The sequence below is a fragment of the Varroa jacobsoni genome, unplaced genomic scaffold, assembly GCF_002532875.2.
Source record: "Varroa jacobsoni isolate VJ856 unplaced genomic scaffold, vjacob_1.0 scaffold_1200, whole genome shotgun sequence".
In the NCBI taxonomy this organism is placed as follows: Eukaryota; Metazoa; Arthropoda; class Arachnida; order Mesostigmata; family Varroidae; genus Varroa; species Varroa jacobsoni.
The window spans coordinates 163565-186490 of record NW_019214102.1 but is presented as its reverse complement, the minus strand read 5'-3'; the positions used below and the strand labels follow the sequence as shown (position 1 = coordinate 186490).

The 22926-nt window shown below is 42.8% G+C and overlaps 1 protein-coding gene across 2 annotated transcripts in view; it reads left to right on the top strand.

Moving 5' to 3' along the window:
- LOC111267555 (uncharacterized) overlaps positions 1–19565 on the top strand; it is a 76454-nt gene extending 56889 nt beyond the window's left edge. Inside the window, exons 6-9 of one of the 2 annotated variants that reach the window (XR_002684705.2) lie at positions 13679–13794; positions 14816–15026; positions 15260–18652; positions 19355–19565. Coding sequence is in view for 1 of the 2 variants with exons in the window: in XM_022845831.2 (XP_022701566.1) it covers positions 13679–13794; positions 14816–15026; positions 15260–15366 (434 nt within the window). In the remaining variant the exon portion in view is untranslated. Of the gene's footprint in view, positions 1–13678; positions 13795–14815; positions 15027–15259 lie in introns of both variants that reach the window. The other variant, XM_022845831.2, reaches the window with a different exon arrangement.
- Positions 19566–22926: the final 3361 nt, after the last annotated feature.

The window sequence follows — 22926 nt, the reverse complement described above, 5'->3', positions numbered from 1 at the left end:
TACCCAGTGCTTCTTGCTGAGTCCGTAGAGTCCTTGCGGTTGTCGCTCTGAGGAAGAGGGCGCTAAATTTGAAAATACGAGGAGAAAACATGGAAGGCAGTGCAGGCAGCTAGAGCCCGTCGCAAGCTTCTTCCTTTGAGGAATCTCCACATTGGTGTTCTATTACTATCTATAACTCTCAGCCTATAAAGAGCTACCGTGTTGCTGAGTCAAAGCAGCAGAGACGAGGGTATTGCAGCTATGCACTTGGGGCAAGCACATGGCACTACGCTCACGGTTGTTGGTCGCTCGATTGCTATTTCTAGTTTTTTCCTGTTGCTTAAAGGCTACCTGGCGTGTTTCAGTTGAGCTGTCCACTGAAGTCTACTATCAATACAGCTCCCTCTCTAAGGCACATCGAGTCGAAGATGTGATACGGCATTTTGAAAGGGGACACGTGGTCTGATGACGGGAGTGAGATCGAAGAGAACTTGCCTCCGTCTCAAAACTAAATGACGGCCTTTTCGTATATCGGATCTCGAGCGATAGTAAAAGGTGAGGCAGTGCCGCAGCCGATCTGCATAGTCATATGACAGTATGACTAGTCATAGAGCTAAGACATAATATAACATTGTGACAACAAGTGATGATAGGTAGACAGAATGTGCTGTCCGTTGCGAAACCAAACGTTACGAGACGTACAAAGGACAAAAAAAAATAGTAGAGGAACTATTACTTGCTTTCTTTGTCCCCTTTGTCCTTATTCAACCAGTCCGACGCTAAGTTTACTCTGTCAGCCATAACTAAGAGAAAAGCAAAGTAGCATTAAACGCCCTCGGTCACTCACTGGCATCTTGTCACTTCATCGAGAGACGTCGCGCCGCAGTCGTCAGCTGGTGACGCAAAAAACCGCCGGCGAATATGTAATAGTTACCGTCTGCTCTACTTTTTCTTACTGGAACGAATACAAAGTAGTTTGTCGAAAACGTTGTCGGATAACTTGGAACGTATAGTTTTACTTTAGAAAAAAGTGTTCGACGAAAAAAAAGTAAAGGAGTGAAAGAGGATTTTGAATGTCAGTGGATGCGTGTCCGCCTACAGCCCTCTCTAGGCCCGGTTGAGGGTCCCAAGCCAACATTACCTAACTAGAGCGGGCAAACTCGCACCAGGAAGGAACTGGTCTCGTTGTAAAAGCGGTGGCGGTGGCTAGTATTCGGGGCAGGTTGTGCCGAGATCGGCAGCAGGCCCTTTCTTCGTTTTCCTGTCAGAAGCCACCCCAGCCTCACAAACCAGGCCGAGCAGACATACAAAGAAAGATAAAGAGAGAGCGCGCAGGAGCGTCGAGTCGTTCATCGAGCCAATGGAAAATTGAAACCGAGAATCCGGCACAACGCAAGGAATCAGCCCGCGAATTACTGTAGAGTGGAGGTTCCCAGCTCAGTCGTACAGGCTCTAGGGAACAAGGAACTGGAGAGCAGCAGAACTGCAAGACACACCCGGCATACGGCAGTTTTAGCGTATCCGCCATAGGCTCACCGGAAAGCGGCCTGTCTGAGTCTACGACAGACGGCATTTTAAAGAACCTTTAGACCAGAGGGAGAAAATGTACGGCGGTGAAAGCGCACGAGAAAACGACAAGGAAAGAAAGCCACGTAGGTAAGTAGAGACGCAAAGGCAGGTGGAACAGAAACTGACAAAATGAAGGAGGTAGAAATGGCAAGAGAGTTCAGTGCTAAGCGGCCGCCAGCCCGTTAGACACAGAGAAATAGAAAAAGCGACTGCGAGACCGCGTACGGCTGACCACTCTGAACTACTACGGCGGATACCGTCGTTGATAATCATGATGATGATCGTGCCGCTGCCACCGCAGGGTGGTCTTACATGGACGTGTACACGCAGCGCTGTCGGAGACTAACGTACAGTGGCGTGAGTAGTGGCAGAAGCCAATTAATTAATGTGATAATGACCGTATGTAGCCAAAACACGTCTGCGCAGTGTAGGTCACTCCAGGATCAAACGGGAGATTGTTGCTTATTGGTCTCACTGAAGGCCAACTGCCCGAACTGGGGAGCACCATCTACACAAACAGGCAGTAATATCCCACACAATCCTTTACGCACACCGACATACGCAAGCGCATATATTGACGCAAAGGCCGACACCCCGACGGAAACACAAGCACAGCCGCGCTATATTGTTAGGCACACCAGGCGCGAAGGACTTTGCTGGAACACATGAAGGAGCAGTGGGCCCGAACAGCAGTAGCAGCAGGCTAACCAGCGAGTGAACGAACCAACAATCCGACAGCAGCGCCGTATTATGCGAGGGCCCAGGAGGCGGGCCTTGCTCGGGCCTGTGACCTGCGCAACATACGCACGCGGAGCGAGCGCCTTGCCATGCACATAGATACTCCCGCTTGGTTGTTTACTGGTGCTGCTTTTGCTGCTGCGGAAATGGTGTTCTCATCCAGAAGAAAGCCACCAATCGTTTGAGGTAGACCGTGGATGCAAAAGCAAACAAACACGATTCTCTGCCATTCTTTCGTCGCGGAATTGTGGTGCGTGGCTTGCGATGAGGCCTCGGAGGCGCGCAGCGTAGAGATACATACTAATCCTACGCAGCTCAGTACGTGTTGCTAGATTTACTGAGCTGTGATACTTGTTGTTTGCAGAAGTAGGAAGAAGATAAAAAATGTCGTCGTCTGTATCTACGCTGCTGTTACCCAGAAAAAAAGAAGAATAGAACAAAGCAAGGCAATTTCATCCGTTCATGTTAAATTGCCTCCCCGGTTTAGCCGTAATTCTACAGATACATTGTGGTTAGAATTATGCCTGAATAAAATCCATGGGTAAAGGTATTTTTTAATTCACAAGTTCTTTTCTTTTTTATTATACACTAGAATAATAATAATGATGATGATCTGAACTTTGGGTACAAATAAGTGGGTCATGAGTAAGGGTAGCGATCTTCAAAAGATATGTTTCTTTAACTAAAAAAGAGTCTACTGAGTGATTTTGGAAAATGCTTCAGATACCAAAAACGTCTGTAAGCTCTGCGGTAATTCCTAGAATCGCTCTGGCCAGATGTATTTTTAATTTTTGTAGACTTTTTTACAGATTTTGTTGGGCCGAAAGGTGCGTTAAGTACGTCTATGCGACCGGTAAACCTATCTAGATGCACATAATTTTTAGCCGTTTATATACAAGGGAATGTGGAACAATACGAGTGAGTGCGTCTTTCTCTAGACATCTTACTTTTAAATGTTAATGCTATAAAACTTCCACAGTCCTTGAGATCTACACGGGTCAAACGTTTAGTGCAGTTTGTATTACTGAATCCTTCTCTTTGACTAAGTTACAAAAATTGGAACTATACGGGACAGCTGTGTATGCTTTCGCTGAATAACGAAAAAGCATTCCGGCTTTTCCAAAGTTACGTTTTAAAAGGTAAACCAGAAGCAAGTTAGTTTTATAAAAAAAAATATTGTATCTATTTTTATATTTTTCTTTTAACAGTATTGTAGGATTAACCTCTCCGTACAAAATCATTATTGACTTATATAGCTCCGCCTCTGACCCATTTAGCTCCACCTATATAGGTCAACGATGTAGATGTCGTAAATTGACAGTTTTTCAAAAATTATCATACGTCATGGGCCCATTTAGGCCAGATAATAGAAGAGTTTTTGAAAAATGCGCCAAAAACAATTTCCTTTTGCGCATTAGGTAAAGTTTATCCCACATGGACCAATTTTATCCCAGACAGAAAATAAACAGCCCATTTATTCATAGAGAGTTTAACGCTGCAATGCCCAGCCATTTATTTAAACTTAAAGATTTAAAATTAAAGAAAAGTAATGTTCAGTTAATCGAATTTAGATGTTGCCATAATTCTACTTTGCCCAGATCTTTCTGACGAACTTTAGCAGAATTGTGTTTGTGTATTTCAATACGCTAACATTTGGCTTTCAAATCAACTACTGAGTTCAATTACAAGTAATATGATTGCGTCATCATTGCGGTTGTTGAAGTCGTTCTTTAACTCTGCCTTCGTCAAGTAATTTACTTAAGACAGCACTCCACTATCCTTCACAAACCTATTACGAGAACTCTCTATCCGTAGAGAGCTTGACGGGGATTGGGCGAAGGTCGATCTAAACGACATGGGTAATTTTATTGTCAATCCATGTTGTCAGCCCATATACGATTGAACTTCGTAAGCGAATTTATCTTGTGCCGGTGCTCGACAAGTGTACTTGACCCGCCGCTGCTAGCGGTCGCCATTAAAAACTCCCATTAATGGTTAACCAGTGGGATTATGTTATGGACGGGAACACGAAGACCCCATCTTTTATTCCACAGGGCAATAAATAGAGACACAAAGAGAAATGCAGTGTCGGAGAGCTCATCCTCGATCCTCAAATTGGTCTATGTGAATTTTCGGACCAGACAACGAAGAAGCGCTGTCAATAGAACAGACCGACTTGTCGCCTACAACAGATTCGGTATTGGTGTCATACAAAAACGCTAGTAGATTTTCGAAAAATGTCAGAATGACTTTTATCTATTGCTAATTATTTAGATAGAGCCCCTGTAAAAGTTTGACTATTTTTTTTTTAAATTAACTATTTATGATAGAGGCACAAATGCTGCTCTAATGCTGCAGCTTTGTTGTTTTCGCTCTATTCATTCCGATGTGAAAAATGTTCCTCGTAATTATCGATCTATTAAAGATAATTGATAAAACTGTAGCAAAAGTTGATATCGTCTAAAAGCTGAGCCTCTATGACGAAATAAGTTTTAAACCGTTGGAAGAAAGCTGGCTAGAAAAAGCTCTACTTGTAAGTTGCCGAAGAAGGTAATACTAAGTGGTCGGAAGGAAATTCGTCCGGCGGAACGATTTATTCAAACCACCAATGTCAACAAGTAACAAACAATCGGCCCAAGTTAGTAAATAAACATTGGCCATCGTTTTCCATGACAACGATCTCAATCACATACATTTCTAGCTACTTAGCAAAAATTAGGTGCGCTGTATCGCCCCCATCTTACGTCACCAGATTATTATCTGATCCGATTTCTGCACAACCCCCTTAAAGGCGCTAGTTTATCTAGTTTCAATAGATGGATGCAAACACAAGAATTGTTTGTCACAACTGTTCGTGGGACTACAGACATTTTACAGCTTTACTGGAAAAACAGCAGAAATTATTTATTACAGAATTTAAAAAATATTTGTTTCAGTTTGGCTGTAAAACGATCAACACTTTTAAACAACCCAATATATATATATGAAACAGTCCAGAGTATATGCTGCCTTAAGACGTGCCTTGTATACGACTGGCGTAGGTAGATGCACTCTTGTACTCGTCCGCCCACGACAATCCTGTAATTACGTTGCGATCAGCCAGGTTCTATCTACAAGTTGCTAAAGCAAGCACTATTGGTTTGTCGGTACCTGTGTTGATTTTCGGCGTTGTTCAGTACCTCTCATTACTTATATCGTACTTAATTTAGTAACTTCATGAAGCGCTTTATAAGAGCTCCACTGTGAATAAGATGATATGCCTTCGAGGTGATTTAGCTTATTTAGAAAGGATTTAGCTTATTGACTGCTGACTTAACAGATTATTCGTAATTAATCCGATTTTTTATAGGAAATTCACCTAACTACACATATAGTAGGTAGTATAACGAACGTATATTAGAGCAGAACGCTATGTTTCTATAAAGTTTACGCTCTTAATGCATTTTAGCGCGAAGGACAATCCTGTATACGAAGCACAGCTACGGGGGCAGTGGTGGTATGACATTTCTCGTATGCGACAAATTTGTCAAATTATTTCTCTGCCGAGCTAGTGGAACTCGGCAACTACTTATTTATGTTGCCGAGCTTGTTTTCATCTCTGTGCTTAGTTACTGTTTGACACCATTGCTGCTGGAAGACAACTTCAAAGCCTAGAAACCTAGTTCAAGCTACTTCTGCAAAAATGGGATAGCCTGGGACCCCGATCGACGAACTGGCAGATAGGGTAGAGTAGAAAAGTCTGAGATGCGCTTCGGCGTACCTTTTTTCTCAGGTACTTGAATTTCGGATCCTTTGGGCAGTCGAGGCTTAAAGAAGAATGGTGTTCTGACAGGGTCAGAGTTGGAGAAGTTGAATTACAGGGTTATGCGCATAACTTGCGAAAATTACTTGACTCCACTAGTGGTTACTACAAATTGCAAGTATGACAATTTACCTACAAGGGCTGACTTGAAATAAGCGGAGACCTGACGCTCTGTAGAAGAAAAAACGTCTCCCCAATTCTGCATGCTTCTATAGGTCAGTAACATTATCATGTGCAGCTTTAGGAGCAAATGGGCGAATTCTCGAAATTAAATAAGCAAATACCTTCGCTACAAACCCACACTAACATGACGATGTTTTGACTAACAAAAAATACCGCAGCGACAAAGCCGCAGGTCTAATGTAATCGCAAGCTAAAGAGTGAGCGGACAGTAACCTTTCGCAAGGCTGCCACAGCATTGCACATCACTGTATTAGTCGTGGTCGTTAGCGCCCCGTACGTTTCCCTTTATAAAAAACGGAACAAACTTTAGTCGTTATTGCGTCATTCCTCTATTCTTCCACAACAATTAATTTATTAAGTATTAACTATTCTGGAGTATACACAAAACTGCCAACAACGTGGCCCTGAAAAACGCTATGTCAACTATTCGCTGAGCTCTTTTTTTTTTTTTACAGTCCTTATCTATATGTCGCATGTTTACTCTGTTGCTGTTGTCATCGTAGGTCTGCTGTTGTTCGGGAATGAAGCACTGACATGTGCGTCATTTATGACACGGTCAAAACGTGCTGTCTCCCGCAAGCATTCATTTGCCATTACCAATCGACGTTGTCTGATCGCATGGACGAGAAAACAACGTTTTTCAGTAATCTTAACGTCGCGAGAAGTTGGGATGTGAAGTGTCTGTCTACCAGCGCTATTCATCGGGCAGTTCGTTCTGACCACACCAGGTCGGACTCTCTTCTACAGCAGGAGCAGCATCAGCTTATTTCCCGTAAGCTCAACTGCTTCGATTTTCCGTCGGATGAACGGATAAACAAATCACTTACAGGTAGCAGTTGCCTTCTCCGGTGGCATACGCGCAAAAATATGCCCCTCAACATTACAATGCTTAAGGCTTTTGATCCTTGTCCACCACTGCTGCTTCTAGGAATATTATTGATGGCACATTCATCGACATTGCAAGTCTCATCAGCTTCAACAACTCCTTTTTATTGTCGACACAACGTTGCCATCTCTTTATTACAACCTAACCCCGCATTGGGACTAGTTTTTTGTAAGGTACTCAGGCTCCTTCGAGCACCAGTGGGCGGCAAATAGCGATCGATGGCCAGCTCTTGACTACAGATCGCCCGATTGTCTGGCCCGTTAAGTCGTCCAGTTCCTTTCGTATGCCACCGCTTTCAGCTTCGCTGTTAGCACGACTATGACAACGACGCGAAACGCATGTCACCAATTCATCTCGAACGTCGAAAGCTTATCCTCGGCACCTTCTTTCGACGATGTCTTTACACCTGCCTCCTTGTTTGTCTCTTTCGCGGTTTCTTTCCATTACTTCTCGTTCTCTGTGACGCAGTGCCGCCTGGCGTACGATGGCAGTGTCAATCGGTGACATTACCTGCGTTGTTTTCCAGAGGCGCGCGTCAAAACTGCCATTCGGCAGGATAGGAGATTCCAGCACGCTTCTGTGATTCGAACCTGCGCACGGCTCCGGAGGAAATCAGCACCCAACACTCAGACGTGTATCGTAGTGTCCAAGGTTTCATACCCTAGCGTTATACCCTAGGTTATACCCTAGCGTCGTTCGCTACTTTTTTTTAGCTGTCTCTTCTTCTAGAAGCTCTGAGTTTCGCTAGTGGCGTATTAATCAGCTCACGGCTGTTCCATCGCTAGAGCACCAAGTAGTTTCTGACCGTCTTCAGCAACAAACGTTCTCGTTCACTCTATATAAAAAGACGAGACAAAAATAGGTGATAGCAAGGTCGGCGAAGACAGTCACAAACTCGTTAGAATTGCATTACGCGGCTAGATAGCTAAAAAAAATGTGAGGGGGGGAGGAGGGTCACATGCTCATAGTGAACAGGAAGAGCAGACGCGATAACGCTTTCTTACGAACCATTATGGCGACGAAAATATTATCGAGACTGCGCATAGCCGATTAGAACACAAGAGTAGGAAGCAACGGGGGGTAACGGTGCGATTGATGGGGATGCTGCCCGTCTCGACGCTTCTGCAGGATTTTTTGGCTAGTGCTTCGCAAACGGTAGCCTGCGACTAGGTCTGGTGATACTTCTCCCGTGGATGCTGTTAACCATTTATTACTCTCAAGGCACATTAGCACCATCTCTCTTGGTTCCTTCTGCCACGTAGGGCCTTCTTCAACGTTTCTTCTTCACGGTAAATATTACTTATGCCGCTTCTGCCTATATTCTCGCCGTCGGATCTGTTTTTGTCCATGCAAGATTTCGACTCGAAACCGCGCACAAAGAAAGTTTGTCGCTTTTACTCGCCATTTTTTCTCAATTTTTACTTTTCTCAATCTTCTCACGTTTTCTACCTTCCCCACTGCATAGGGCGACAGGATATAAAAGCGGCAGGCCTACGACCGTGTGACGGCCCCAAAACAGTCTATCTTTTTTCGTAAGCAAACAAGCTAGAAAATTCAGACGCATCCAACAAACCCCATTGATTGCAATCCCGCCCTAAGTATAGCTGTCAGTGCATACTGACAGTGTTCCACTGTCACCATGCGCTGCCAGGTTTCGTTATACAGCATAGCGTTTTGTGGGTTTTGTGGACTGCCTACAGGAGCGCAATTGAGTTTTAAGTTTTGTCCGCGCACTTACCGTCGGGTCACGTTGGTGAGCCGTGTTAAAGCTGCGGTCACAGTGACTGTCGTCGTTCCAAAACTTGGACGACAACAAATGCTGAACAGCGCCAGCCAGTGTTATGCAGGACTTCCACTCAGTGCTGCCACAAGCGTTGGTTGGTTGGTCGCTACGAGCGCGTCCGCGAACGTAAAGTGGTGCAACATATTTAAGCGCGGACATGAGTACATGGGACCAGCAGGGAATGTCATTTTGCAACGGCATCATGGCGAAACGAAAGAAGCAAGGCACCCGTTCCAAGCGTTGCCCTTGCACCGAGTTTTGCCGTTTCAAAGAAAAAGCGCGATGATGACTTTAGCAGCAGCAGCAGCAAACTTAAACGATAGAACGAAAAAGGCGAAAATAGAGCGCAAAAAGTGTACAAGAAGAATCTGGAGAATAAAATAGAGCGACGAACGGCATCAGTACCTTCTCGCGTATACCGACTCGTCGTCTTTATTCAGCTATAGAGCGTACAACAGAATGAACAGAACACCCGCCCCAAATCAGCCGTCATGAGTCCGACGTTGCAAGTTGCTGTAGAGTTGTCTGTGGAGTGTCTGCAGCGGGGCCTCCGGTTACAGCGGCTGCACGCATTCGGCTCAACCTGCCCCGAACAGCGGCGGGGCGGAGCCTGTGAGAAGCCCGCCTCTCACCCCTGCCGTACCTGACCCCTTTAGACAAGTCTGGCCCCTGTTTTTCGCTGCTGGTCCCTTAGACGACTGCCGTCCCATTGACTGGCGGTAGGCCCCGACCTCGATTCTCGGCTGTTATTGCCCCTACGGACCCTCTCATCCACACGTATCTAATCTCCCGCCCTTTTATTCTCATCTGGTCCGTCTGCTTCTTCTGTCTTCTGCTTCATCTGTGCGTGTCTTTAGCCCCTGGAGGCAACAGCAGGCGAACAGTCGCTGCATTTGCTACACATGGCATGTTTCCATTTACCAGTCGCTGGCGAGCGAGACACTGCGGGCCTATGACGCGCAGTAGGCGGCAAAACCTCTTGTCGTCGGCTCGTCGACACGATCACAACTATTACCATTTTCAAATAACCGCTTCTTCCACTAATGCCCTTGCCAGCTGTGCTTGCATGACTGCGCGGATCGTATTAGCAGCAACAATGTTGGCACAACCATTCACCGCACCGATTTGTCTTCTTGGCACATAAATACACAGCCTCATGCGCAGCATGTCGAGACTCAACAGGACGACATACAACATAACCCGTAAGCCAGCGTTTGAATTGCTGGCGGACGCCAGTACATTCGTCTATATTCACTCTCAAGAGCTACTGTACATTGAAACAAACGCCTTCTTAATAGGTTTCATCGGTACGCAGACAATTCATTGTCAACGCAATTAGAGACGGTATAAAAAAAATTGTTACGGCACCTCTTCAGTCAACAAATCCAACAACATACTTACAACGTAGTAAACTTGCTTTTGCTGTATCTTTGCTTATACCTTTTCTATCCAAAGAAAACATAAAAAAAGGAAAACTCATCGTCCAAACGGTGGAAAATTGCGTCTGGCTACTAACAATGAAAAAGGTACGACAATGCCCTCCTATAGATTCCACTGGTTAGGCAGTACTTGTAGGGCTCGAAAATGGCTTGTCCGTTCAACGTCCTTCGAGAGATGACTATATCCAATGCCTCCTTTGCTAGTTGGAAGAAAGCTGAATCGCTAGTATCATGTTAGAAGAAGCACGGGTCGGCACAGGAGAAGGGGAAGTTGTTGGAAGGACGAAGACCGTGGTCTTTTCCAAGCAGTGAGTGGGTTGCCCTTAATCGGGGCAGGTTGTTACTTACTAAAGGGAACTGTTATGCCGCTGGCTCCAAGGCAAAAGCGAACAAAGACAGGCAGACAGCACGGCAAGAGCAGTGGCAAACTAGTAGAACGTCGAAGGTCTGCCTCAGCGGTGTGCGCCTACAGTTATCAAGCCTAACCTCTAACGTTGGCCCGGCATCCGAAGCTTCAAGATGCAGATGTACGCTACAGCGGCGTCCTTGTCAACGTCAAATGGACGAGAGCTGAGTTAAGCTGAGAGGAGCGGGACATCGGAAACAGCAAGGCAATGTCGGGATGAAACACGGGGTGGTGACAAAGCCGACTAGATATGGCATTTGGACGATGTATTTTGGGCTAAGCACGACGCTAGTCATTCGATCGTCACTGTTCCAAATCCTCTCAGCGTTTTCACAGAAAGGGAAAGTCCACCGCTATCTACGGTACATTATATGGAAAATAGGCATTCGAGACCTTTAGAACGAGGATACAGTACTCGTTGCATATGACTTAACACCGATCACTGTTCAAGCATTAAAGAAAGAACACAGTATGGCTGTGATAGGGAGCCTGTTCCCGGAGCCACCAGTCACGAGTAGATTACGAGGCGTCCTATCTGACGCGGCCCGTATGACGAGATACGAATCTTATTCACACAATTCACATATTATACTAATTAACCACTCTTCAATTTATCCACAGTCGTGTGTACCACATGTGCTAAACACGCGCCTTGAAAAGGTTCATATCAAAAACACTTTTGTTTTTATGCAAGAAACAGTACATGTCTGGAGCACATAGTTAAGCATACATGTGAATAGCTAACTATATCTAAGCCTTTTAAGGACACATATCAAGGCATTAGTAAACATATACCGAAGTCTCAGGCAATATTAACACTGTTAAGCAAGTTATGGACGCTTCAAAATTGATATGGCAAGCGATACCGATCGATACGGGTCGGTAAGCTTCCTGAATACAGAAAATCTAATATCGTCGCGTGCATCGCTTTTCGTATGCTAATCCACATATTTTGATCGCCGCTCGCCGTTTTCGCTGGATTTGCTATTCAACCCTCGTCGCCGTAACTATAGAACGATACGCGCTGGTTAGCTTCGAAGCCAAGGATGGCTTGCATTGAAAGACCTAGGTCGCTGTGTATATGCACGATGCGAGACCTAGCGACAAAGTTTTCGAATCGGAACTCTCTCTCTCTCTCTCTCTCTCTCTCACTTATTTTTGCGTCTACACTTTCAGCGTCTCATTAAATGTGCGCAAGGGCAAGTAATGTGAAGTAACGGTGGGGCATTCTGTCTGGGGCTTGTCACCACCGACAATCTGCCTATTCACAAACTCAATTTAAAAATGATACGCTCCTATTCGTACAGAACAACATATAGGATCTAGATTTACTTCAATGCTGAGATGCCTAGAAGCGTTCGCTATTTATACGACCAACGTTGTCTGAACTATTCTGTTCTACGGGGCTTAGGCGCTAGAGCAACGGAAGATCATCACGTCTAATGAACTCAAGCCTTCGCGGAACCAGCCCCGATTTGTGATTTCATCCCTATATATACATATATAGGGATGAAATGGAATTATATGGCCTTATATGGAATATATAAGGCAATTAGCGAAACAAGATTTTACCGATTAGAATTCTTTTTCAAAACATACCGGCCGCCAATGTTAGTAGCTGTATATGGGCAAATGTAACTTTAAGGTCCCATTATTATACCCGGTAGCGTGGGGGCATTGGCAAAGTTTATGATGCGCCAGTCCAATAATTAGGCAGGTTAGCGATGTATATTGTAGTTACGGTGTGTGCAGGTTAGTCGCGTGCGTATGCTGTGACCCGGATGACCGCGCGTAGCTTCTAGCGTCGTGGCATCGGGTATCTTTGAATATGCGATCAGTAGCTATATCAAACGTGCTGTAGATGAGCGGCCTTAATTATCCAAGTACCAAATAGTTTAGTGAACGAAAAGGGCAAATCCACTCCAACTAGCAGCAACATATTTCGAGACACTATAGCCATCGGCAGGATTAGTCTGAAGGATTTAGGCAAATGTTTGACTAATAAGATACTGAAGTGCCCAATTGTGCCTACTGACGCTCTTCGGACCATGTAGTATTCGGGCTCAATTCATGTCGGGACATCATCAGATGCAATACTAAGAATATGCACTGAAAACTGAAAGAAAAAGATCGCATAAACAAACATTGCGTCGTGTACGAAGTCCAATAGTTCTTCAAGCCTAGATACAATATTAACTCCCTACTTTGACTATTGTGATAGCGTTAGAGACGAGACGCTCGAATGGTATCAACATCTCCAGGATGTTTTGCGCCTGGATGCCCACAGCGGCAAATGGACTCTATTAATTTAGCTTAAGACTGCGTTTTTTGCAATTAGTTGATGCTGACTCTCTGAAAGGTAGCATCTGTAACGAGCGTTAGATTTTAGAGTTGTATTTCGATACATTATGTACGTGAGAGCTGCGTAATGTCTGCGACGAGCCACGAAAAAAAAGTCATGGCGCTCGCTCTATATGTCAACTTATAGACATTCGCAAATTTTTGGCGCTAGTGTTCCTATTTGCGCCTAAGAGATAAGCTGAGGTTAATTTTTTAAACTGATAAACGGCTTGAATAAGAGACCATTACTACAGTAGCCCCATTCGCCTAGCTGTTAACCGTTGATGAAAAAATGAGAGTTAAATTAACAATATGATGTTTCCCTGGAAAGAGTAGGGTGGACAAGGGTAACTCTCCGCCTTCGAATATAGCAAATACTTACTTGTTATATTAGTCGTCAGTGTTTAATTCTGTTTTTCGAGCCAGATTGGCTTTCCTAGGTTAAATCGTTCCTACCATGATATGATTTTCTTACATAAGAAATATTGTTTTTATTTGTCGTTGTCTGTGGTACTATGATTGGCAACCGACTTCAAAAACGCGTCACTGACAGCTGACTCTAATCCGAAAATCGCGTATGTCAAGCAACAGGACATGTTAAACGCGACGTGCACCGTTCGTGATACAAACGAAGCTAGCCACGTTACGTGGATATTAAACGGACGCAAAGTAAGCAGGGCAGCTACGAACACAGTGAGATGGCTATTTACGTAACGATCAGGTTAGGTTGTTTGAAGATATTTGGCAAATCAGAAAATTTAGGTCACTTTGAAATTACGTGCCAAACGGCAGAACGAAATTCGGTAAGTATTTGCATTAAAATTGTTTCACTACCCACGATCGTGATTAGATTGAGTGTCGTCAGAGACTAATATTGCTTAGAACTGAAAAATCAAAGCTCAGCTGCTGTTTCTCAAAGATTAAAATCCGATCGAATCCATTGAAAATTGACCAAGACGTTGGCAAAAGACCTTCTGCTAAAAACAGAACCTTACTAGTGTAAGTTGGCAAGTTGAAAATCGCGGAAGAGATAACTACATTCTAGGGGCCTAAACGAAACAGCGAGTTATTGTGATCGGCGACAACGTGTCCCAGACTTTGGACGCATTTGCACTTTGTCCTAGACTCAGGCAGTGCAGAATCCGTCTTTCTTCTTCAGTGTTTTCGTCACCGTTCCATAATTCAGAATCCCTTATTGAACTGATGGGACGCATCCTCGATGCTCGAAATCATTTGCTCAGAAGCTACCGTAATCACTGTAGCTCGTTCGTTTGGTATGAGATAAAGTTACCTATTCTGTAATCTTTGACCGCCTAATTGTCACTCTTGAAACGGTTATTCCAGAAGCAAGGTGTTAATTCGCCTCAACAGATTCCAAGAGCGCTCATTTTTCCGAAAAACACACTTAAATGTTATAATTTACCCAATTTCGTCTGCTAAAGGTACGTAGTTGCGAAGTCATTTAAACCTTTAGGCTTTCGAAATAGTTCCGCACAACATAATAAACGGATGCAAGTTTCTAATGAAAGTCTGCCGAAATCTGCAGGGTCAAATCTCGATAAATGAAAAACTGTTCACCGTTAATTCCTGAAATATACAATAATAATAACGTGTCATTGGCGCGTAGCTCTGTCATTGTGATATCCTTTTCTATGTCTCTGTTTTCTTCGTATTATATCGTCTTTCACAGCTGGACTCCGACTCTGCAAAGCTGGTCACGTTCATGCGAACACGGCCTTCGTTAAGCATCCAATCGGAGCTCAGCGTCCAGCTCTCACGCGCTGATCGCGAACGGCCCCTGCTTCGCTGTGTGGCTATTCAGGCCTACACACTATGGAATGGAACGAACGTTCGCGAGCGCAAAATACATACGCGAAGTGCAGGATTTTTCTACATAAATGGTACATACATACATACACAAGTTGAAATCCTTTTCATTAAAGAAAAAAATCTCAATGACGGATTTTTTTTACTTGCATATGTATAAGGAGAGTGAAAGCGAATTAAGTCGTGAAACGACGCGTTTGCCTTACTATTGAAGTTATTGATCTAAATATTGCCTTGCGATAAATGTTATTGCTCCACAACGACTTCGATCGTATTTATAACGTCTAACACCTTGTCCGTCTTGCAGGCGCCACACAACGGGCAAGCCCCTTAATCTCAATGGCCGCATTGATGACGCTGATTCAAGCCGGAGTCGATCTGCTGACACAAACAAGCCTTCTACAAGAAGTGTAGGCAACATCAATAGCAGCAGGAGCAATGAACCTCAAACAAGAACAGAACATCAATTGTCTACATAATTAACGATCTAGCGAGATTTTTCTAGAGAACAAATAGATCATGGAGTAAAAATATAGAGTAAATATAAGCTATGATAAATGGTATATTGATGTCGAAACAATGTCAAAAATGAAGATCATCAATGAGGATTATAATATATTATATATATATATATATATAAGGAAACGGAGCGTAAAAATGAGTAAGAGAAAAGCGGAGAGATAAAGAGAGAGAGAGAGAGAAGGAGAGAGAGAGAGAGAGAGAGAGAGAGAGAGAGGATGAATACTATTGAGAGTAAAATGAATGGGAAACCGAAGGAAGCCACGGAAAGGGCAATTCTGCCAACAGGGTGTTGTATTTTCAGTTAGGCGTTTGTCTCACCTCTAAAGTGCACAGACCCTCAAAGCTGGCCGGCCTGGAAAATCGCTTTACCGGCCACTGTGTGCACTAAATGCTTTCAGTATGCTGTTCCCAAGCAAAATAGTTCCAAAAGTCACATTCAATGCGCGTTTATCGCCACTTGATCAATCAGTTCCACCATCTTTTTCCGGATTCAATATTTTAAGCTCTATGCGATAGCGCTCGAGCCGTCAGCTGCTCTAATTTAACTGCGGACCACACTATATGCTGTAAGCCACACTACCGAGTGAGTGAAATCACAAAAGGAAAAAAACTGAGCGCCCGCGCTAACTGTGGTTCATTTACATCGTTGTAGCGTTCTTATGCATATCCGTACACCTCGTTCTGTGCCGTCGGGATTCCTATCCTTGGCTTTGTCTGCTTCAAAAGGATTTAAAACAAAGCACGCGACATCTATAATATGTAAATAGTAGAAAAAACGCGATCGCGCTGCCAAAGACGATTCATTTTGGGTGTCCTGCAAGGCTTGGCCGACGGACAAGGCTCGACGGCTCCACAGTTCAAAAAACACCGACGAGGCAGGAACTCATCAACAAGTGGCCTGCCGAGTCCTTGCTCATTCTATGTTATTATTACTAATATAATTACTAACGCTATCAGATTACTACAAAACAAATGAACAGAGAATCACACAGGTACACATCTACAGTCACGCGTTCATCCAGATGCACGTCAATAACAAAAGCTACAAAAACTCATTACAGCCGCCGCCGTTACGGCTGACTATTATGACTGTTGCACCCATTACCCATTGAATTTATTATTCTCTGACAGCTCTTCCATATGTAATATATAATATATATATATATATATATATATATATATAGTCATATATGAATAGAGCGATGGTTATGTGCCGCTACGCCGAGACAGCGAGATCATGTATTGAGAACTCAATAACTTCTATCGCTCTATATCGTATCGATCAATGACTTTTGGAACCCCCGCACCGTGTAAATCTCCCGCCCTAGTTTATACTTGACTTGGAAGGCTTTAACATTATATACATAATGCAAGTGTTGCGGAATGAACGGCCATAAATGTCCTTATTGAAGCTAACGCGGCTGAACTGATACGGAGGGTGACGCATGATCTCTATGAACAGACGAAATTAATTAGAACTGCGCCATATGCGGCAAAATAAAGGAAAGAAGAAGCGAAATACGTTTTATAGTCAAACGTCATGGATTTAGGTGGACGCCCATGAAGCTGTTAGTCGGAGACGTCTTGAACGCCTGAATTTGCTTCAATATGCTTGCCCATGCCATGCCATGCCATGCCTCTCTGCATTGTGATATAGAACACGTTACCACGTCATACACATACTGACATTTACCCCTTTCCTGCCAATGACATCCCCTATACTATGCTCCTAGTGATCAATAATATCGTATCCCGAGTCTGCTCTCTCGTTTGCTAATATATGATGCAAGTGTTGCGGAATCAATGCCCATAAACTTACTGATTGCTTTCTACGACATTGTTTCGACCCGGAAACAAATTTATTGTAACAGGCTCACTGGATTAGCCTTGAGCTTTTTACACGAAGGCCGAACGGAATACGAAAAAACCTAAATATCGAGAGGTGCGATTGTACGATACCGAAACAAACAAATTGTCCAGACGAGTGAAGGGCAAACGAACAGCATACGCAGAATAGGCTATGAAGAGTAGAAGCTTTACCCACGGGCTCTGTGCCGTAGCTCAAGCCAACAAAAGCAACGATGTGACCGATGATGGCAGTCTTAATGAGGATGATTTACCGCCGCGATATTTAATGCCGACATCTTCAACAGTCCTAGTTAAAACGCGTTTGGCACAATGATCCAAAGGAACGATCGTTAGCGAGAAGAATAGCTCGCTTACGAAAGAAACACTGAAAAGAGAATCGTTCGTTCATAGGTCACAAGGTCATACATACGATGACGACGAGAACAACGTCCTCTGTGTGAAATATGTTTATTCATATACTATATAAATATATAGAGTACGTATAATTATCACTACTAATATTATTATGACATGGGTGTATCATTCATTTTGAATTTGAAAGCTGTCACTGCAACCTCTATGACGCAGCGAAAAATTCTAAGAAATGATATCTATAGATAGGTCGAAATAGACGTCGGCGAGCAACTGTGCACGGAGAACGATCGATACGGTCACATGTGTAGCAGTCATTCATCCTGAGAGACAAACAGAACTCTGCCTTTAAAGTGAACGTTGCGTGCACGTGGAACGGTTCACACTTAACTTAATAATAACAACGATCATGGCGATAGTAATAATGGACACGAACCGTAGTGATAATGGCGACGGCAACAACAAGACCCATGTACGATTGCTTTTACAGCTGTGAATTTTAATTACCACTAAGCCGGATGGCGACATGAGCATAGGGTAAAAAAGAAGGTAACCGTGACATAGCGTTCGGGCAACAATGGGACTTACTTATTTCCCTGAACAAAAATTAGGTATGTATGTTCTTCGCGTCGGAGTTGAATGGACAGAAGAAGCGAAGCAGGGGGAAGGCAGGCGCACCGTACACGACGTATGGTGGCGGACGGTCAAGGAATAGTTGAATAGAGCGTTACGTTATGAAGAATACGATCATGTCGATTTACTTTGTGGCGAAGATGTACTTGAACGAGCTAGTCACTTCTATCTTATGGTTAGAAACAAACGGTACCCCCGACACTAAAGGCAACGACACCCGTATGCAAGTCGCTGATCAAAAATAACAGCTGTTGTGAAGCGAGTGCAGACGATGCATAGGATTCAGTAATAACGGCCGAATGACGGGAAAACGCATTTTGTCGAGGTGATGATAATATTATTTACTAAATCATATATATATATATATAGTTACGAGCAGCTGAGCAAGATGGTATGATGTAAAACTGAATGTAGTTAAACTTAAAACGATAAATGGGATTTTATTATTAAATTAAATATGTATCATATTTAATATCTCAGCATACTCGACTATATATATACATATATACATATATATATATATATATATATATATATATATATATATATATATAGCGAGGCTATTTACCTGGACATTTCTTGGTTTGGTAATTATTAAAACTTACATAGTATTAACAATGAAATATTACTGTTATAAAGCTATATATTAATATTTTCCATATATTAATGCCATACTGCACGTTTGTTTTATGTCTACTATATTTACGAATTTTAACATAATACTGCGATTTTGCCTATGTGGCAGGCTTTCGTTTTCCCATATTATATATAAAAGTAACACAAATGAATAAATCTGTCAGTTTTGAATACGAAAAAGATTTTTGTAAAGTACCTTCCCGCCTCAACAAAGCATCCCTATATTGTAGTAAGAATGAACCCCAATAGGGCAAGACGATTCAAGCCCAGGATGATAACGGTACAAAAGCGTCAGAGAACTACGCCACAAATATTTACCGCACAGCAACGACGCCGAGACAAGCAACATTGATTTGTGCTATAAAATCTTAATGACGTTACTGTTATATAGGAGATAAACAGGAAACAGGCGACATGCGAAGTATCGACAGGAAACGGCCCTATAAACGAGCACCACTCATGTAGGAGATGATAAATCACACGAAAACAATAGCAAATGCGAAACGTCACCACCCGCTCGCCGAACTCAATTGAGGGAATGAACCGTGGAGATATTTTAAGTAAATAAAGTTTATTACTAGTTGCGTTGGTTATTAAATAAACATGCGTTCTCACTAGCAACGTACATGGGCGACAAAAATGTGGACTGTTAATGAATCGGCTGTCGGAGTTCTACATATATCCTGCTACTATTGCTAATATGCTATTTCCTCAGTATCGTTTTGGTACTATATAATGTATGTCAGTCAAAGATCGTTTCTATTAATCCCGTGCGTAACTACTACGGACTAAAAGCGTATCTACAGGCCGGGTTCGAGGATCTCGTAAACAAATAACACTTAGTACATATGTCTAATAGCCTGATGGTAAAGAAGACGCATTTATTGCAGATGCGGTATCGTACCCTGCATCTGGTCAACTGCCATCAAAATCACCTGTAGACCTCCTACATTGGGAAATGCTGAGAATCGTGAATTTGCCCGCCCACCTCCTGTTTGAGTTCAAAGCTTAGATTCTAAAATTAGATACCAACCATTTTGTCAATTTTTCATCTACATCTATATATACAGTCTACATCAAAACTTAGCATAAAAAAAGTAAGGCCAACATATTTCCCCGCCGCAACTAAGGTAACAATATATTAATACTGTGTGTCTCCGGCGATCGATCTGTTCTAGCAGATTTTCTGTACGAATAAGTTAACGAGTCTGCAAACCCAACGACACCAATCTCAAGTTATTTTTCGTATCGATCTGTGAGTTTGACGACTCTCGGGAAAATGGCGGAACGCGCTCGACCGATGTACCAGATATCGCCTGAATAGCTTCTGACAATTAATGGCAAATACGGGTAAGGCCTGGCAGACGCAACGTAGACTACTGGTTTCGTCCAAGCATACGAATTTTTTTCAGAAATTGGGTGGGAGGCATCACAAATATTCCATTGTTACTCACAACTACTTCACATGTCGATTCGGAACTTGGCGTGCGCTATAGCGATGTAATGCCTATGTAAACGTATTGTTCCCTGCACGACGGTGTTCTCCGCATGTAGGCTTTATATGCTGAAGAAACCACTTCGCGTTTACTGATTGTAGCAGTTGACTTGCTTTAGAAAAAATATACAAAAATCGTAATGGTGGTTCGTCAATGTTTTCTGGCTGGAATTATTTTGCAAAATCCATTTTTCCTGCGCATATAGAAATTGACCGGGACACAGGTTCTAGGTTCGAATCTGAACGTACATGCTTTGTCTCGTAAAACTCGAAACATCTAATCTAACATTTACCTGCCTCCTGGTGTTCTGCACGACGACAGTCAGGCGAACATGACATGAGGTTACTCGAGTAAACAATAAGGTGCGGCTATCGATTTTTCATCATATCGCCGCCAACATTAAGCAACGTTTAAAACGCATGAGTCTAAATATGGCAAATATATTATTAATTTCCCTTTAGCACGTGGCCTAAATGGGCTACCGGATGCACAGAATCCTACGAAATACTTCATCAAATACATACATATTTTAGCACCCCGTGATGACTAGTATCAGGCTGCGTGCGCAATGAGCTTAGAAAAACATGACCGTATATGTAGCCATATGCATTATCACTGTTGCAACTTGAAATGACGATTACTCCTTAGAATTTAATGACGTTACGGTTTTATATACGACTTATGGGTATTATCAGGTAAAGGCTGTTCTCAGACAGCCTTTACCTGATTTTGATGGCAGTAAGCAATCTATGTCCCATGTTCCGAAAATGATACTGTTTTTCCTCCGAATCGTCGTTCGGGGGGCCGACGACGAGTTACGGCATATGTAGCCGTTGCATCTTTATTTCGTTTCTCCAGGCGTTTCTGAAGATAACAAGAAACACTTTTATAGCGTAGCAGATTTCTTCGATAGCGAAGTGTCGATGTGTCAACTTTTGTAAACGTGTCAAAAAGTAATTACGAATATGTGTATAATACTTGTACAATACTCGTCACTTGAATAAATGAAATCTAGAATACCATAGAAAGGCTACTAGAGCCTCAGATCGTCCACCTGATCTTATATTTTTGTCTTCCATCGACAGTGCCCGCAAATCGGATAACGTGGTATGATTTTCGGTATTTTAAGAGATGCTGGCGTGCGCCGTGAGCAGCTCTTAACACGAAATAACTTCGTACGGTTTCGTTTAATGGTAAATGAAAGTGTGCATTTTGGTCTCTGTCAGACTTTTCAACATGGTTCAGTTGACAAAAGTCGGCTAACCAGCATCATTAATGTTATAGTAGTTCTCAAGCTTGTGACGAAGCCCAGATAAGTCTAATCGTGACCGTTCAACTTTAACGACACCATGACGTCATGTTTACTTACTTATGGAAGATTAAATTAAAAATGAACATTTATGATTTCCTTTAATTCGAACGAGCCTTGCAGCAACCATCATCTGGCTACGTAGGTCTGTCAAGTGTTGAGACGTTAGACATTTGCTTGTTGGACTGCAGTTACACTAAACAAGCTTCAATTTAAGATGACCGGTGGTCACTCTTCCTCCACACGCACGGCTGCTGATAAATAGTCTGTCCTCCCTCACCTGGCAGAGACTGTCGCTAAAGGTATCGGTCTTGTATCTAATGGTCAACCAAATATGCAGCAAACGAGAAGATGTCGTGACGATACCGTCAAGCCTCCGCGCATAATGAACTATTGAGAGCGCCGTTAAAATACGGAAATATCACTTTACGATTTTTGCATTGTTGTTTCATAACAGTCTGAAAATTGTGTGCTTATCACTTCTCGCCAACTTTACATTCAGCCTAAATAGGTAACTTTATTGACACTCGAGGTATAAACTAGACGATAACTATTTAAAGTCATCTACGACAAGAAGCTTTTAATGTACCTCCGTGCATTGACATGTTCCGAGTTCGCTCGCGCCTAGTGTTAGATTCGAATACCAAACATGTTAGAAAGCGTTTGAACAGAGATATTTCTTTTTATTCTGCGTTATATAATAAAATTTAATACATAAGAGAAGCTCGGAACCTTATGTAATACTTACTGCATAAGGTAACTGTATCGTGATTTTTGTATTTATCTATAAATATGCTAGAATGAACCGTTCCAGTTTCAATGGATTTCGGTTGGCTGTTTATCGTAGCGGGCATAGCTTCGCCCGTTTCCTAGAAAAAAGCCAGCTTCCTTTTTTCTTTAAATAAAACCGTGAACTGACTATGGAAAAATCAATGTATCATTTTCGGCGTTGGATGAGTTTCTGTCAAACTAAGAACTTTGTCCACACTGGACAATCTTGATGATGCTTCTAAAAAATCCAAGGAACACCACCGTGGAACAAACCAGAAGATCTTCAAAACGCTTTCGAGTTAAAAGACTCAAAAATTATTAAAACGGCTTAGAAAACTAGTGTTGATACACCTAGGTTTTTGATACAGAAATTAATGGTCATCTCGG